Source organism: Hemibagrus wyckioides, linkage group LG28 (assembly GCF_019097595.1).
Source record: "Hemibagrus wyckioides isolate EC202008001 linkage group LG28, SWU_Hwy_1.0, whole genome shotgun sequence".
NCBI classification, from domain to species: domain Eukaryota; kingdom Metazoa; phylum Chordata; class Actinopteri; order Siluriformes; family Bagridae; genus Hemibagrus; species Hemibagrus wyckioides.
The window spans coordinates 18,317,168-18,330,181 of record NC_080737.1 but is presented as its reverse complement, the minus strand read 5'-3'; the positions used below and the strand labels follow the sequence as shown (position 1 = coordinate 18,330,181).

The window sequence follows — 13,014 nt, the reverse complement described above, 5'->3', positions numbered from 1 at the left end:
CTTTAAGGTCCAGAGTAAATACATATAAATTGTCAGTTCTACAGTCATATAGCCACCTACACATTCTCTTATTTTTTTGATTGTTTGAAGCTATGCCATGTTATTACCATTATATGACACTGACATATGGCATACATACGTAGCTACAAAGTCAAATGTCCTGACATTCTGTTACGAGTCAGTAAAGAAAATGTCATTATGTCATAACTAGATATTATTTCAATAAATATCTACATACTGTAGTTTGACGTAAGCGTTATGTCAATTTGACAAAGTAGTGTTTATGACTGTTGGAATAAGCCTTCATAAATGGTATAGCATCTCATTCAGGGTGTGCTTGAGTATTAAGAAATGAGATCTGCATCTGTTGCATCTCAGACGAGGATAAAGTGCTTACTGGGGAAAAAAAGATTGAAAGGCTTATGTCAGTTGTTATGAATTGCTTATGTAGAGGATTGTGTCAAAGTCCTCAAGTGCTTGTGATTGCTTCATTACTGTCCAGTGTATGTTCTAGGATTATATGAATGCAGTTTTTATTTCCCCAAATACGTAACATATTCGAATCTGTTATAAGCATTATAGGTGATACTTATGAACATGATAAAGGTTAACCTGCATTAAGAAGTTAAGGAGTAAATCAGCTCGGAGCAATTAAAGGAAGTGTACTTAAGATTTATTAGAAATCTTTTATCAGAAACAATCAGGATTGAATCTAAAATATTGTTTAATGCGAGTTGTTTGATTAAGTCAAAGTCAAGGTCAAAGAAGCTTTATTCTCACTTCAACCATATATAGCAGATGCAGTACACAGTGAAGTGAAACGACGTTCCTCCTAGACCAGAGGTGCTACACAGAACACAGACAAAGTACAGTGACGCAGACAAACATAGAGCTATAACATAGAGATAAAAAATTAAACTATAATTTAAAAATTAAAATTAAACTAAAAAAATTAAACTATACGTAAGGTGCAATCTTTAAGACATACAACAGAAGTGCACAGGAAGACAAGACAAGACAAACAACATATAGGCCGACTTTGTGCAAAGACCAAGACAATGTTAGACAATGAAAGAACTGTGTGGACAGTGATTGCAGTTATTAAAGTGACACATGTAACAAGACTAATATAAATATAAATGTAAAGTGAAATGTAAAGTGACATGTGCGTGCAAACAGGACATTTAGTGTATGTGTGTATGTGTGTGTGTCCGTGTCCAGCACAGTTCAGTTCCCCTTTGAGATCAGATCTCGGTTGTACGTGTGTGTGTGTGTGTGTGTGCGCGCGTGTGTCCAGCACAGTTCAGTTCTCTGTTGAGATACCTGATTGCCTGAGGGAAGAAACTGTTCAACAGTCTGGTTGTGCGGGTCCGAATGCTTCGGTACCTCTTTCCGGATGGCAGAAGGGTGAAGAGTGTGTGTGAGGGGTGTGTGGGATCATTCACAATGCTGTTGCATTGTGGATGCAGCATGTGGAGTAAATGTCTGTGATAGAGGGAAGAGAGACTGCGATGATCTTTTCAGCTGTCCTCACTATCCGCTGAAGGGTCTTGTGGTCAGAGACAGTGCAGTTCCCAAACCAGGCAGTGATGCAGCTGCTCAGGACGCTCTCGATGGTCCCTCTGTAGAAGGTGGTCAGGATGGGAGGTGGAAGATGAGCCTTCCTCAGCCTTCGCAGGAAGTAGAGAAACATAGCTTAACAAGATTAACAAGAAACATAGCTTAAATTTAGTTATGATGTTTTGGTTTTTTTTGAAAGTGGGCGTTTATTAAAATTCTCAAAAGCATTAACATACAGACAGAAAATAAAGACAAACAAAACATTTTTTAGTAATTATTATTACACAATAATATGTATTATTATTATTATTATTATTATTATTATTATTATTATTACTATTATTATTACTATTATTATTATTATTTTGACTGCCAGCTTTTTTCATTTAGTTTTGTAAAAATTAGAAAAACATTTTATTTTATTTTATTTTATTTTATTTTATTTTATTTTATTTTATTTTATTTTATTTTATTTTATTTTATTTTATGGCCCATTTGGACATTTAAACTGTTCAAAGTTAAGGAGGAAATCTATTATTATGGATAAAGTAAGTTCTGTAAAGCTTTATTAGAAGCGACAGGTTGGTGTCTGTGACAGACGAGGACGGAGGAGAGCGGGGTAATGCGCAGGGGTAATTCCTACCCCAGGCCAGATAAATGAATACGTGTCACTCTGTCTCTGCTCTTTCAGGAGAATGCAGCTGCCTGGAGGGTTACTCACCCGACCCTGACCACGCACACCTCTGCATCCGTACCGACTGGGGACGGAACGAAGGGTAAGATCCACAAGACACGCTGTCACCTTAACATACGGCAAAAAAAAAGATGAAAAAAGGCAAGCAGACACAAGAGACGGCAAAGTCAAAAATAAGACACATCACCTTGTTACCGCGAGCGCTCCAGTGCCAGTTCTGTGGCCCGGGTTCGAGCGCGGTTTTATTCTGGGACGAGAGGGAAGCGGTGGAAAGAGTGAAGAGTGGTGGAACGACAATGACATTAATGAGGAATGTGTTGAAATCTAGAAGCAGTAATAGAGTAATCAACACTAAAGCGCTGATTGCTGAAAAGCATTCTCACGTTAGCGTTTCCATGGTAACAGTTTACCACAAACCTCAATTATATGATTTTTTTTTTTTTGGGAAGGAGTCTCCAGAGTGCATTATTATTAGTCTTATTAACTTTCAGCAGACTCTAGTGATGGAAAGATTAGTTTCATGGACCTTCCACCACATTAAAGTAATGATAAAGAGATAAAAAAGTATGATGTGTCATTTTTTATGATGATGAAAGAGTAATAAAACGCTTCATGATGCACTGTACTGTTATTAGTTGCCCTGCTTTATTGACACTGAGCCATAAATCCCCTGCAGGCCGTGGCCGTACTCTAACCTAGAGCGAGGTTATGACCTGGTGACTGGAGAACAAGCGCCAGAGAAGATCTTCAGGTGAGAATCTCCACATCTTCACATAAGCTCAGCTGAAAGCATCACAATCCCACAGAGAGTCAAAACCAGCAGGAATGAAAGCACCGAAGCTGTTAATCAGGGCTCTGAGAGCAGGCTGCCCCCTGGACCACATCTGCACCAGGGCTCTTTCAGGAGGTCTTAATGGAATGCTTCATAATGCATTATAACCACAAGCTCAGGTTTTTCAGGGAGTTACTGTAATTAATTTTACAATGTCACTGTTGTTGTAACACTTGCATCATCAAATGTACATCTTACATTAAAAAAATAAATAAATAAATATATGAATGAATTATTATAAAAAATTATTATATTAAATGATTATATTTTATATATTATATAAAATTATATTATTATATTATACAAAATAACGATGCATAATTTTACAAAATGAAAGTATTTTTTTATTTTTTACTTTAATGTTACTTTTAATCATAGATATAAATACATATTGAAATAATCATTATAATATTTATTTATAAGCATATTTCTAAGCATATACTATAATAATAATAATAATAATAATAATAATAATAATAATAATAATAATAATAAAATTAAATAAAAATGTATATTTTTTTAACTTTTCCATTTTTTAATGTATTATAAATATGACAATCACAGAAAATATTAAAATATTCATATATCTTAATTTCATATTTAGATTGATTTTTTTTATATCCTTTAAAGTATTATAGAAATTACCCCTCTTGTAGTATTTCATAATGATTTATTATTATTTTTCTTAGTATTCCTAGGAATAAAAGACCAGTGTAACTAATGGAAACATGACATATTCATTTCGATCAGCTCTGATTGCTATTGTCATGAAGGTCACCTGTCATCATTTTCTGCCTCTCCAATTATCAGTGTGTGACATTTTGATTAGCAAAGCCACGATATAAATCCATAGCTCTGAAAACCCTCTCTCCCCTGTGATTCCACCGTGACGATTTTTCACATCTTGCCCAAGACGAAAATGTAGTGCTTTAAATTTATTCACCTCTCACCTTACTTACCGGGATGTCATCACTCTGCGCTGGCTGACGACACACTCGTTTAATGCACTCGCTCGGCACTGATTGATAGCGAGGAGAAAGAGCCAATCGATGAGCTCTCCTGTGTCAGCTGATGAGCGAGAGCGCTGCTCGTGTCGCCTGTGTCTTATTTATGAGTGGAAGTCCGCATTGATCCGAGGTGATTCACTGTGTTTGTGTCTATATCTGAGGTCAGGGACCCGAGGTGTACTGCTTAGTGGCCGAGCTTCATGGGAGATGATGTGAGCGAGCGATTGTTGTTCAGGAAAGCGTGCGCTGTGGATGACGGAGCTTGTCACTTGTGTCCTGTCTTTTGAGATGCAATGAAGGAGATTTAGCCACTACTGCAGATTCTGCTGACCTATTATTGCAAATTCTAAACAAAAACACAACACTAGAAGTTTGATGAAAATCGATTAAAACATTAACATTCTCAAAAACAATACACATTAACATACAGCCAGAAAACTGACAAAAAGACAGATTCTGTCTTAAATCTGATCCATCTTTACTGTAACACTAAAGCCAGGGTTAAGGAACTGTCTAAAGCACTTCCTGGTTGTTTTACAAGGATTTATGCTTGGATTAACAGAATTAATGCATGAATTCAACTTTAAATCAGCATCTAATAGCTTGTCAATCCATGTATTTCTACTCAGGAGTGAAGAGTAAAGTAGGATGAATTGCTGCACATGTGGTTATAACATTATGCCTCTCTTCCTCTTTATTCAGCATCTCACAGATTAGCACTTGATTCAGCACATACCACTGAAGTCGAAGTACAGGAGAAAAAAACTGTGAAGATTAGTGTGTGATGTGTTTAATTCTTGCTTTCCACTTGATTCAATATCGTGTGAGAAAAATGTGTTTAAAAATGAAGGTCTGAATTGTGTTTAACAGAGGTTCTCTATATGTCTAAAGGTATGTGGATATCAATACAATGCTTCCAAAGGTAGAGTATGAGGCATAATATGGCATAGTTTAGTTAGTTAGTTAGTGTTAGTTAGTTAGTTAGTTAGTTAGTTAGTTAGTTAGTTAGTTAGCTATGTTTATTGTTGAAATTTGTCTTTGGCTTCACCAGACAGTAGAAACAAAGACATCAACACAAATAGAATAAAAAATGTAACTCAGTAGGTACACACACACACACACACATCTACTCAGTCCATCCTATTCATGTACATAAATACACTGATCAGGCATAACATTGTGAGCAGTGCCAGGTGAAGTGAATAAGACACCTGTTAGTGGGTGGGATATATTAGGCAGCAAGTCAACATTTTGTTCTCAAAGTTGATGTTAGAAGCAGGAAAAATGGACAAGCATAAGGATTTGAGCGAGTTTGATGAAGGGCCAAATTGTGATGGCTAGACCACTGGATCAGAGCATCTCCAAAACTGCAGCTCTTGTGGGGTGTTCCCGGTCTGCAGTGGTCAGTATCTATCAAAAGTGGTACAGGGTCATGGGCAGTCAAGGCTCATTGATGCACGTGGGGAGAGAAGGCTGACACATGTGATCCGATCCAACAGACGAGCTACTGTTGCTCAGATTGCTGAAGAAGTTAGGTTCTGAGAGAAAGGTATCAGAATACACAGTGCAGGATGGGTCAGGGCTGTTTTGGCAGCAAAAGGGGGACACAATATTAGGCAGGTGGTCATTGTGTTATGCCTGATCAGTGTACATATAAATAAATATCTATACCTGCTCCTACATTCAGTTAAGTAGAATTTAATTGTCGACTATTCATCACTGCACAGTAAAATTCTTTCGTCGCATATCCCATCCTTGGAAGTTGGGGGTCAGAGCACAGGGTCAGCCATGATGCAGCGCCTCTGGAGCAGGGGGTGGGGGATTGGATGTAGGTTGGGGCCCTTGCTCAAGGGCCCAACAGTGGCAGCTTGGCAGTGCTGGGGCTTGAACCCTGATCTTCTGACCAACAACCCAAAGCCTAACCACTTGACTTGACTCAGAATTGAATTGAATCTAACAGCAGTTGGCACAAATGATGTCTGATAGACTCTTCTCCTTTCCTGTGCTTGTCTAAAGCATCTCCTTGAAGGTAACAACTGACATTAAGGAGGATAAGAAGAATCATCTATGATATCCAAAGCTTTTAATGTATACATATCACTTATCTGCCTCTGTGTCTTACCTACAATACGAGGTGTTTTTAAATCATTTTATCAGTAGTAAAGTCTAGGATCATGAGGATCATGCCTGAGACACACCTTCATTTTATTCAAACTCCTCCTCCTCATGTGCATGACTCTGGGGCATCTTCTATACAATGGTTAGGTTTGTACTTTTGTCTGAACTCCGTATTAAATCCTCGCTTAAAGCTCTTTGAAGCTAACAGCCACTTTGTAATATAGAAAAGTCACAATTTCAAGGACTGGTTTGTAAACATGAAAGTAAGCACTTAATATTCCATACTCGTTAGCGAGTAGATTAATTTCAGCAAGTTAATGATCCTTTCACTGGAAACAACATTAAGTGCTCTATCACTGAGTGCCACCGAGTCCAACACGCTGAACTGCGATGCATGTAAACACAGAGAGAACAGCAGTCGGACGTGAGCTTGCTGCATGAGGGGTTAGACGAGGACAGAGCCAATACCTCGGAGGAGTCTTGCAGATCTTTTGAGAAAAAAAACAAAACAAAAACAGCAGAACTAGTGAAGAATCATGATATCAGGAGGAAAAGAAAAAGAGTTAAGGGGGAAAACATCTCAATTTCCAGTTGTGTTTATTGAGTCAGCATTGTACTTTATTTTCTAATATAAAAGGCATTTCAATTCAACCGGCTCATTTGCATATTGCAGCTTAGCAACATTAGCAACAAAGGGCAATAATATTACAGGAAAAAATAAAGGCTTGACATTGCAGGATACTATTGTGAGGGCAGTTAGTAATTCGTTTATAGGAAGGTTATTACATAATGGCTCTGATGCAGAGATCCAAATGCAATAAAGTCTTGAAATATAATAACTTGTATTACATTAATGGCAGCTTACTTTATAATGGACTTGGTGCAGAGGTCTAACATATAATATACCCTGAAATGAAATAAGGTCTTGTTAGAAAGACTTGTGCATGAGGTTATTGTTGCTTTCTCAGACGTGAAGCTCGACACGGTTGATTTGAGCGTTATTTTATTACGGTTGTATATTTGATACTGTTTTCCACATTTTGTACTGAAATTGATTTCATTGGGAGGATATGTCAGGAAAACACAGAGTAGCCCAAATAAATATAGCTTCTCATGAGGGAAAAAAAAAACAAAATAGAGAACATTTCCAACCCAACATCATCATTAACACCAACAGCTCCTCATTCCTTCAACATGAAACCTTCAAACCCATGAAAGGCATTTATACATAAATAAATATCATGGCATAACCGTGACTCTGACCAGAGATGTACCATCTGTAATAAAGAGGGGATTAATCGTGTAGCATGATGATCTTGTAATGAAGATACCACCACCATGCCTTGCAGCAGGTGGATGATGATGATGATGAGCAGTCCCAGGTTTCTTGCTTCTTTTCCCCATTAACCGGAACTCTGACATGCCTTTTTGGTAAACTCCAAGCAAAATGTTTATACATATCTCAATTCTACCATGAAGTCCAGGTTTGAGGAATGTCCAGGCGATGGTTCTTCCCAGTTTCTCCACTCCATCTGAGTGGTGGATCTCTCCAGCTTCTGGGCCTCTCTGACTCAAAAATCTCTCCGTGGTCTTCACACATCTGGCAGCTGTAAAGGGCATCATGAGTCATTTTCATCCAGCCTTATGTCCTTCGTCTTTTGGATGGGAGTGGAGTCATCCTGGGAGAGACCACACCCATCAGCAGAGACATACACTATATTGCCAAAAGTTTTGGGATGCCCCTCCAAATCATTTAAACCAGGTGTTGTTTTTCAGGGGTTAGGCTCGGATCCTTAGTTCCAGGGAAAGGAACTCTTAATGCTTCAGCAAACCAAGACATTTTGGACAATTTCATGCTCCCAACTTTCTGGGAACAGTTTGGGGGATGACCCCTTCATGTTCCAACATGACTGCACACCAGTGCACACTTGACTTGACTTGACTGGACTGCACAGAGTCCTGACCTCAACCTGATAGAACACCTTTGGGATGAATTAGAGCGGAGACTGAGAGCCAGGCCTTCTCCTCCAAAATCAGTGTCTGACCTCACAAATGTGCTTCTAGGGGAATGGTCAGAAATCCCCATAAACACACTCCTAAACCTTGTGGAAAGTCTTCCCAGAAGATTTGGAGCTATTATAGCTGCAAAGGGTGGGACAACTCCATATCACATTCATGTGCATGTAAAGGCAGACATCCCAGTCTTGACCTGGCTCTCAGACTCCACTATAATTCATCCCAAAGGTGTTCCATCGGGTTGAGGTCAGGACTCTGTGCAGGCCAGTCAAGTTCCTCCACACCAAATTCACCCATCCATGACCTTGCTTTGTGCACTGGTGTGCAGTCATGTTGAAACAGGAAGGGGTCATCCCCAAACTGTTCACCCACAAAGTTGGGAGCATGAAATTGTCCAAAATGTCTTGGTATGAAGCTGAAGCATTAAGACTTCCTTTCACTGGAACTAAGGGGCCGAGCCCAACCCCTGAAAAACAACACCTGAATTCAATCATGTGGAGGGGTGTCCCAAAACTTTTGGCAATATAGTGTATTTCATCATAGCATATGAGTGATGGTTCTGTCACCACTGGATGCCACAAAACATAAATATCTGTCATTACAAGCGTAAAGAGAAAGCAGAGAAAGTGATTTTATCCCCTGTAGATATAAAACTGTCTACACTCCCACACTTCAATATTAAAACTTCTAATTCCATCTTAATATTCTTTTAATGATGCTATTAAGCCAGATTAAGAGTAATCAAAACTGGCTTATGTTTATGTTTACATTTTTTAGTGTAAAAAAAAAAAAAAAAAAAAAGCAGCTGTGTGGATAAAATTGGGAAGTTGCCATTCCCAGCATGCCCTCTGGCTGTCTATGTTTATGGCTGACTCCCAGCATGCTCTCTGATCGCCTGTGTTATGGCCATGTGCAGGTCCTCCTACAGTCTGGGCCAAGGCCTTTGGCTGCCTGTCAGCAAGAGCTTTGTGGTGCCACCAGTCGAGCTGTCAATCAACCCTGTCGCCAGCTGCAAGACCGATGTACTCGTCACCGAGGACCCCGGGGACATCCGGTAAGTGTGTGTGTGTGTGTTCAAGCTGATTGAGTGTCTCAGACACCTACACCATGATAGTTAATACTTAATGTTCTGCTGGACTCAAAACAACCTGTTTTTCAATTTCACTAAAAGTTGAATACGACGGCTGGTTCATGCTGTTATGACAATTTAGATACCGGATCCAATTTTCTTTACCACTTAGCCAAGGAATTTTGCCAAATCAGAATAGAAAACATTCCTAAAAATACAATATGTCAAATATTAAACAGATTAATGAGAAATTAAGTAGATATAATTTGTTCAGTCTTCATGAGATCATAGTATTGTATGTACCATAATGTGCTTATGAATATCGCTCCATTTTATAGATTTCAGAATGTTTTCTGTTCTTGAAATCTCTCCTACTGATTCTTTACTATATATAAAGCATTGGGTCAACCAACAGTGGCTTCAATTTAGATTTTTTTTTTAGAGATTTAGTGATCTGGGGTATGGTGTTGCAGCAGGTAGTGCTGATGCCTTGCAGCTTGTCGACTTTCTCTGCATGTTAATGTCATTTTCCTCTGGATTCTTGTCTGGTTTCCTCCAAAAAACATGCTGGTAGGCGGATTGGCTGCTCTAACATGCCCCTAGATGCAGAGAGATTGTGTGTGTGTGTGTGTGTGTGTGTGTACTCCTGCCTCACACCCAGTGTTCCTGCGATAGACTCCAAGACCCTGACCTGGATAAAGTGCTTACTGAAGCTGAATGAACTTCAGTACTCTCTGCTTTGTGTGTAAAGAGATTGGAAATGTTCTCCACATGGCCTCATGCTTGTCTACAGATCGGTTCTTTGGTTGTCCCTTAGGACAAAAAAGTGTTTCTGAATCAGAAAGGATTCTTGAAAAAGACATTAGTTCTTTATTTTCCCTGGGCTTTAATATAAACCTGTGAATTCTTAGCTGCTGCTTATGGACCAATGTGTTAATTATTAATATTAATGTACTGAATTATTATTAAGCAGTTTAAATGAAATGTAAATATAATTAAAATTTAATGTAAAATGGAAATTAAGTTAAACATTTAAATTAAACATTTAAAGGAAATTTAACGTACATTAAATTACATTTTTAATATTTAATTTCAAATAAATTATTTATTTAACATCATTTAAATTTTAAATTCAATTGCATTTAAATTATTATTAATAATTTTAAATAAAATTTAAGTTACCAATCAGAATAAAGAATTTTATTTATTTATTTATTTATTTATTTATTTGTAACTGCCTTTTGTTGTTGGTTTTTTTTTGTTGTTGTTGTTGTTGTTGTTGTTTTTCCTTTCTTCTCTTCTCTCTTCTGGTAAAACATGCTTTAAATGTTCCCAGTAAACATTGCCTCCAACCTTCTCTGAAGTTTCTGAAGTTTCAGCTTCACAATTACTAGGATTCTTGAAGAAACCTTTATTTCTGCATTACCAAGTACCAAGCTAACTGACTGCAGAATTGACAGCTGAGAGGATCTGGCTATTAAAAAGAAAATGTTGACCAGTAATTTTCACTCACCTACGTAGATGATGAGTACACTCTCTTAAAAAAGAGCGTTCAAGGCTTAACTGAAAGGTTCTCATCTTCTGAATTAGAAAATATTTGGTATTGTTGGTCTCTGCCTGGTGTCAATCTGCGGAAATTCCTCATTGGATTATCGAATGAACACTGTAGTGACCATGAGGATCTGAAAGATATTTGGAGAGAAATGTCTTCAACACACAACATTCTTTCACAGTGACACTTTATTATTGGCTAAATTTATTATCCCAGCATTCATTTCTCCTTGAATGTGGGATGATATTTTTGTAATTAAAAAGTCTTGACAGCAATGTCACAGCAATAATTTAAAAAAAAATCAGGTACTAGTTAATGTCCAATATTATCATGTCATCTATATATACACTATACTGCCAAAAGTATTCGCTCACCCATCCAAATAATCAGAATCAGGTGTTCCAATCACTTCCATGGCCACAGGTGTATAAAATCAAGCACCTAGGCATGCAGACTGTTTTTACAAACATTTGTGAAAGAATGGGTCGCTCTCAGGAGTTCAGTGAATTCCAGCATGGAACTGTGATAGGATGCCACCTGTGCAACAAATCCAGTCGTGAAATTTCCTCGCTCCTAAATATTCCACGGTCAACTGTCAGCTGTATTATAAGAACGTGGAAGTGTTTGGGAACGACAGCAACTCAGCCACGAAGTGGTAGGCCACGTAAACTGACGGAGTGGGGTCAGCGGATGCTGAGGCGCATAGTGCGAAGAGGTCGCCAACTTTCTGCAGAGTCAATCGCTACAGACCTCCAAACTTCATGTGGCCTTCAGATTAGCTCAAGAACAGTGCGCAGAGAGCTTCATGGAATGGGTTTCCATGGCCGAGCAGCTGCATCCAAGCCATACATCACCAAGTGCAATGCAAAGCGTCGGATGCAGTGGTGTAAAGCACGCCGCCACTGGACTCTAGAGCAGTGGAGACGCGTTCTCTGGAGTGACGAATCGCGCTTCTCCATCTGGCAATCTGATGGACGAGTCTGGGTTTGGCGGTTGCCAGGAGAACGGTACTTGTCTGACTGCATTGTGCCAAGTGTAAAGTTTGGTGGAGGGGGGATTATGGTGTGGGGTTGTTTTTCAGGAGCTGGTCTTGGCCCCTTAGTTCCAGTGAAAAGAGCTCTGAATGCTTCAGCATACCAAGACATTTTGGACAATTCCATGCTCCCAACTTTGTGGGAACAGTTTGGAGCTGGCCCCTTCCTCTTCCAACATGACTGTGCACCAGTGACCAAAGCAAGGTCCATAAAGACATGGATGACAGAGTCTGGTGTAGAGGAACTTGACTGGCCTGCACAGAGTCCTGACCTCAACCCGATGGAACACCTTTGGGATGAATTAGAGTGGAGACTGAGAGCCAGGCCTTCTCGTCCAACATCAGTGTGTGACCTCACAAATGCGCTTCTGGAAGAATGGTCAAAAATTCCTATAAACACACTCCTAAACCTTGTGGACAGCCTTCCCAGAAGAGTTGAAGCTGTTATAGCTGCAAAGGGCGGACCGACGTCATATTGAACCCTATGGATTAGGAATGGGATGTCACTTAAGTTCATATGCGAGTCAAGGCAGGTGAGCGAATACTTTTGGCAATATAGTGTATATATATATAAAATTAAAGGCACTGCAGTAATAGAGTCTTAGTTGAGTTTGATTATCCATCTTTTATCCATTTTTAACTACATTAAATAAACTTCTTTTTGCACTTACGCTACATCAGCTAATTTTATCAGCCTTTCCTTTTCCCTCTCCTATCTTGAAGATCTCAGCTTTTCATGTTACTGAGAAACCACAGCGCCTCCATTCTGGCTTAATAAAAATATCTCAGTACAGAAAACATCACCATATCCACCAAGTCCTTGTATAAATTCTTGTTATAAAATAAAAAACATGGACATTAATGTATACCTGAGCTCTCCAGCTGCTGCTTATGAAAAAAAAAGTAATATTAAAAAAAAAATTATATTAATTATATTATATTAATAAAATTTGTTCTTAAACAGTTTTTAAAGATTTTAAATTTTTAATTTTAAAGATCACTAAAATATAATTTGATGTGAAAAAGAAAGGTGTAAACATTTAAAATAAATATTTAAATGAAATTTAACATGTACATGAAATTACATTTTAATATTTAATATGAAATTAAATATTTAAATTAATTTAACATTT

The 13,014-nt window shown here is 38.3% G+C and overlaps 1 protein-coding gene across 2 annotated transcripts in view; it reads left to right on the top strand.

Moving 5' to 3' along the window:
- Window positions 1–13,014, top strand: part of LOC131348162 (astrotactin-2-like) — a 384,655-nt gene that overhangs the window by 206,665 nt on the left and 164,976 nt on the right. For both annotated transcript variants that reach the window (XM_058382844.1, XM_058382845.1), the window contains exons 8-10: window positions 2,252–2,336; window positions 2,931–3,005; window positions 9,144–9,281. In XM_058382844.1, the coding sequence (XP_058238827.1) occupies window positions 2,252–2,336; window positions 2,931–3,005; window positions 9,144–9,281 (298 nt within the window). The remainder of the gene's footprint in view (window positions 1–2,251; window positions 2,337–2,930; window positions 3,006–9,143; window positions 9,282–13,014) is intronic.